Below are 6,000 nucleotides of genomic sequence, written 5' to 3' on the forward strand. Positions count from 1 at the left end.
GCCCGGCAGTCATCGCGCCTGCCGGTCACTCGCATCGGCTCCAGGCACACAGTGCGGGGGCGCGCGCCCCTAGTGGCCAAAAGGCGAAGCAACGTATGGTAACGTCGTTTCGCCCAGCCGTGCCATTCTACTGCAGTACAACTGCTATTTTTCCCATAACAGATGGTATTTAACCACATCTTTACAGCCAGCACAGACCATAACCAAGGAGCTCCACCTGGTCAATTGTGTGGAGCCACTGCCTTCTTTCACATGGACATGTCAGCGCAGTAAAGGCGTATGTTTAATGCACCTCCGCCTCCTGTCAAAACCTGGCAATGACCACCAGGTAGCCCCGTCCACACTGTCGTGGCTCCAACGCTGTGCAGTTGCCCTTATAGTGTGTGGTGAAAAGGGACATCAATGTGAAAACCCTTTTCAACAGGCAGGAGGTGGCACACAGGGGTTGATTTACTAACACTGGAGAGTGCAAAATCTGGTGCAGCTGTGCTTGGTAGCCAATCATCCAACTTCAGCTTGTTCGATTTAGCTTTGACAAAAAACTGATCGGTTTCGATGCAGAGCTGCACCAGATTTCTCACTCTCCAGCTTTAGTAAATCAACCCGTGTCTCCCAACTGCTGCTGACAAATCGCTTCACCGTGGATCATGAATAAGCAGCACTGCCCATGTGGAAGGGGCCTTACCCAGCAGTGCACCCAGAATTGCTGGTGTATAAAACAGATACAGCCATAAGTGTTCCTTTTTATTTCTTTTATTACAAAGTAAGATAACAAATGCACCCACGTAGGGGTAAGGCAAAGTTTTGCAAATAGGTCATACATGGTCAAGGTAAAGCATTCTCAAACATGTAGAATCACATACAAAATAGTTGGCCAGAGATCCAGCCAGGGGTGTACATATATAATTTTAAATACCTTCTGTTATAAGGAGGTTATGTTGTATCTGTCAAAACATTGGACTGCAAGTGGCTATCACCAAGTCAAACTCGGGTACTTGTTTAAAAAACAAACATTATGGCCCTGTTCACACTGGCATTTAAGCGATACTAAAGTCTATACCTACCTGCTCTGTGCAGTGGTTTTGCACAAAGCAGCCAAAATCCTATTTTTAGGTCCCTCTTCTGTGCTCCTGGCCCCTTGCTCCTGTTGAGTGCCCCCACAGCAAGCAGCTTGCTATGGGGACACCTGAGCCCAGCCACAGCTCCCTGTGTCTATTCATCCATGGCCCAGCCCCATCTCTCCTCATAGGCTCACTGACTTTGACAGCAGCGGGAGCCAATGGCACTTTGCTGCTGTCCCAGCCAATGAGGAGGGAGAGTCCCGGACAGCTGAGTCTCTCATGCAACATCGCTGGATCGAGATGGGCTCAGTTAAGTATTAGGGGGCTACTGCACACAAAAGTATTTTTATCTTAATGCACAGAAAGCATCAAGATAAAAACCTTCTGCTTTTACATCCAATTTATAAGCATGAGGCGTGCTTTTAACTCTCCTCAAAACGCCCAGTATACAGTCAGCAATTGCTAATATAGACAGCACATGGCGCTGTTCACATTATCAATACATGAAGCCCTTGCGTTGCTGCACTTTCATAAATGAAGCTCCATGTGGAGTTTGGAAGGAGTTGAAGCATCTCAACTCCTTCTATTCAAGTCTATAAAACCACACTGGCACATGTTTGCAGCAAGTTAAGCCTTGTTCACAGCAGCCCAAAAAAAACAGGCATCTGAGATGTGTTTTTAACACGCCTTTAATGCATGTCAAATATATAGGGCATTCCCGGGAGCATTTTTAAACATGCCTTTAATGTGTGTCAAATTCAACAAACTCCCTGCATTAAGGCTTCTTGCACACTGCAGCTCAAAAAAGCTGCTTCTTTACGTCTTTTTCTTCTGTCTGTTAACTCCCCTCCATGTTAGCCTATGTGTCCTTGCACCGATACCTTCATGGGTCCAGTGGGATTTCATTCAGTGGTTCAGGTGCAAATTGTTAAAATGACACTGTTAATGACACTGGAAGTCACATCTGAACTGGACTAAAAATAGTACAGGACTCTTCAAAAAAAAAAAAAAATTATAATAATAATAATAATAATAATAATAATAATAATAAGGCCTCATGCACACTGGATGTTAAAATAACGTTCTAAAAACATCAGTAGCTTTGCAGTGAGTTTTTCAGCGTTATTTTTTTTCCTTCAAAAAAAAAAAAAAACAAAAAAAAAACACTTTTTTTTTTTTTTTCCAATGGATCAAAAACCTTAAACGCTGGTGAGCAACGTTTTTGAGCGTTTACCGACATTTATTCGCGTTATAACGTTTTTACAGCTGAAAAACGTCTCTCAGAACCCACTAGTTTTGGGTTTTTTTACTGCTCAAAACCGTTACTGCCCAAAACTGCTGATAACAGCCTATGTGTGCATGGACACATAGGATAACATAATGGAGATTTTAATAACTGTAGAAAAAAAATGTCTACTGTCAAAAACAGCTGCTGTAAAAATGTCCAAAAACGTCCAGTGTGCATGAGGCATTACACTGCAGGCCAGCCACAATGCAATTTTGAAGAGAGTCGGTACGATTTTCAGCCCAATTCAGGTGCAATTTCCCAAGTCATAAACTTTAACAATTTGCATCTGAACCGCTGAACGAAGTTGCATCGGATGAGGCGTGAAATTGCGCCGCAAACCAGCCTCACACACATGTGAACCCAGGCTAGGTATCTGTAATTGGTATTGGCGAGTACTTAAAGGGTTGTAAACCCTCATGTTTTTTCACCTTAATGCATCCGATGCATTAAGGTGAAAAAAAACTTCTAACACTGGCCAGCAACCCCCCCCCCCCCCTTTACTCACCTGAGCCCGTTCGCTACCCTTGGCAGAGACGCGCTCTACCTCTCTGCCCGTTGTCTCGGCTCGATTGGATAGATTGATAGCAGCACAGCCACTGTCTCCCACTGCTGTCAATCAAATCCAATGACGTGGGCAGTACAGAGTCCGGCAATCTGTGTTGATAAGCGCGAATGCTGGACTCGGGAGCAGGCGCGCACAGTAACCCCCAGGGAGAGCGCTTCTCCTAGGGGGGTTACCGATGCAGGAGGAACTGATAGCGCCGCCAGGGGACCCCAGAACAGGTGGATTGGGGTCACTCTGTGGAGAACGAACTGCACAGTGGAGGTAAGTATGACATTTTTGTTATTTAAAAAAAAAAAACAAGGGTTTACAACCCCTTTAAGATGAAGTATTGGTACTAGCTTTCCTTTCTGATTTTCTTACCTCTAAACACCCCCCTATGTTACTAAAACACACCTAAACGCTAGTGCTTGAGCATTAATTTCAATGGTCAGAACCAATTTTGTATCCTGGCCAATGAAATGAATTTGTTTATGCCTCATGCACACTGGTCGTTTTTACAGCTGCTTCTAGGGGTGTCTAAATGTCCTCCTCCCATGTTAGCTAGACTGTCCATGCACACTATGGCTTTTAGCAGCGTTTAGTGGCAGGAAAGAAAAAAAAGAAAAAAAAAAAAAAAAAAAAAAAGGAAAAAACACTGCCAGTGCGACCAGGAGCAGCAGGGCAGAAAAAATGCTTGATGCTACAAAAAGCTAAATGTGCCTAAACACTAGTGCTTGAGCATTAATTTCAATGGCCAAAATAAATGATTATTAATAACCAATGAAGTTAACGCCCAAGACCTAGACGCCTGTAAAAGCTCCTAAAAGCTTTAGACATTTTACAAACATCGGGCATTTTTTCTGCAACAACGCTGCTGGCTTTTAGGGGAGTTCAACTGGTTGTAAAAATCTGAAGTTTTTTTAATCTTAATGCATTAAGATAAAAAGCCTTCTGTGTGCAGCAGCCACCCCTAACACTTACCTGAGCCCCATCTCTATCCAGTGAGGTTGTAGGATTGTCTCAGCTGCCCGTGACTCCTCTCCTCATTGGCTGAAACAGCAGAGCGGCGCCATTGGCTCCTGTTGCTGTCAGTCAGCCAATGAGGAAAGGGGGCGAGCCACAGCTCCATGTCTGAATATATACACGGAGCTGCAGCTTGGCCCGGGTGCCCCCATAGCACGTCAGGAGGGAGGGGCAGAGAGATCTGAGAAGAGGAGGTTCCAGGCTGCTCTGTGCAAAGCAACTGCACAGGGCAGGTTAAGTATAAAACTTTTTTTTTTTTTTGTTAAAAACAAAAAAGACTTTACAATCACTTTCAATAAAGGTCACTTTCAGGCAGAAAAAAAAAACAAAACACACACATCACTTGTGCATTTTGAAGAGGAGCTTTTGTGCAAAAAACAAAAAACGCTCAAAAGCTCCTTAACGCTATGTGCATTCCCGGCGTTAATGCATTCTATTGCCCAGAGTTCTGCCTAACGCCAAACATGAAAATTGCGCTACCACATTTCAGCTGTTGTAAAAATCCTGTAGGAGAAAGAAGTGTGCACGAAGCCTGGCGCTATAGGTGCGTTTGTTAAGCGTCAGTATTTTGAGCAAGTGTGAACAAGGCCTTATTGATAAATAAATCCAGAGCTCCATTAGAGTGCCTGCAATGACTGTTGGAGGTCCAGGCCTACACTGGAGCTCCACTTGCCAGCAGCACGACCAGGGCTCCCCGCCGGGCCGTTTCCTTGTTTACTGCAGCTCCGTCCATTGCCTGGGCGCTGTGCACTGTGGGAACCGCTCTCCGCCATTCCGCTGAACACACCCCCTTCCTTCCTCCCCGCTCAACACAACGCACCCGCTTCCCGTGAAGGAGATTAGCGGCTCGGGTGTGAATGAATTAAGGAGAAAAAGGACTGGGCGGCCACTGAACCTCCCACCTATCCCGCCCCCATCACTCCCTGTCAGGCACCAAAATAAAACGCTACAGCCCTACAAACTAACAATGTAGCCCCCCCCCCTCCCCCGGTAATACCCCCCCTCACCTCACAGAAACGTCTGCAGTAAGCGGAGGAGGTAAACGCGGACACCTCGTCCTCCCTCAGCCCGTCCTCCAGCGCCCGGAGAGTATCCGTCAGGCGGCAGGCCGACGGTACCGGAGACAGCCTGCCCCCGTTGGCCAGCCCCGCTCGGGACTCTCCCTTCCCGTCCGCCATCTTCTCTCGCCTTTGCCGCGCGTAGGCAACACACTCGCACACTCACTCTGGTGTCACGTGATTCGGCGTCGGTTGGGCGACGTCATCACCAGGGAGACTGGCGTAGCAGACGCCCCCTTCGAGCGCCGTGTACGGCCCCGCCCATTCCAACGGTAGACATTTTGTTTGTTGACATCCCTTGTGAGAAGCGTGTGATCGCTGTAGTTTATGTAACCTTGCAGAAGCGACCCGAAGAGCTCATAGACCAAGTCAGTGTTATGGTTAATTAAAAAAACACTTGACAGTGTATGTTTTTACTGTGTTACGTTATACTCACTAATAGAACCAACCAAGCAGGTTAACCACTTAAAGAACTGCAGTCTGCTCCCGTAATTTGTAATGAAAACATATTTGCCATTCTGAAGCTTCCCTCTAACCACTTTGCATATTATTTGATATATACTGCATACCTCCCAACATTCTGAGATGGGAATGAGGGACACCTACTAGCAAATGTATGTAGGCATAGGACACGCCCCCTTAAAAGGAGAAAAAAAAAATAATAATTAAATCCACAAGGGCTTTTTTTTTTTTTTAACAACTACTATTCCTTCATATTGGCTTTTAAAATTTACAAATGCAGCAATTTAGAAATTGGATGAAAGGTTTAGCTTTTAGTTTTTGGGAAACACTTTTTGAAAGATAAAATGTGCATTTTATATACAACTATATAGATCAGACCAAAATGAGGGACAAATGAGGGAGACAGAGGGACATTGTTCCAAATCAGGGACAGTCGGGAGCTATGTATACTGTCATTCTGTACTTGCCAAATATGTTGCAGACATCTCCCTCCACAGAGTCTGGCTGCAATCATCTTAAAGAGGAGGGCCAGTCAAAAAAAAAAAAAAAAATTAAAAAAGTCAG

At 45.3% G+C, this 6,000-nt stretch overlaps 1 protein-coding gene across 1 annotated transcript in view; it reads right to left on the bottom strand.

Annotated features, from left to right (window-relative positions):
• RLF (RLF zinc finger) overlaps positions 1-5,170 on the bottom strand; it is a 95,231-nt gene extending 90,061 nt beyond the window's left edge. The window contains exon 1 of the mRNA XM_073615455.1: positions 4,924-5,170. Within this exon, the coding sequence (XP_073471556.1) occupies positions 4,924-5,094 (171 nt within the window). The 5' untranslated portion in view covers positions 5,095-5,170. The remainder of the gene's footprint in view (positions 1-4,923) is intronic.
• Positions 5,171-6,000: the final 830 nt, after the last annotated feature.

The sequence above is a fragment of the Aquarana catesbeiana genome, linkage group LG02 (genome assembly GCF_042186555.1).
Source record: "Aquarana catesbeiana isolate 2022-GZ linkage group LG02, ASM4218655v1, whole genome shotgun sequence".
Taxonomy (NCBI): Eukaryota; Metazoa; Chordata; class Amphibia; order Anura; family Ranidae; genus Aquarana; species Aquarana catesbeiana.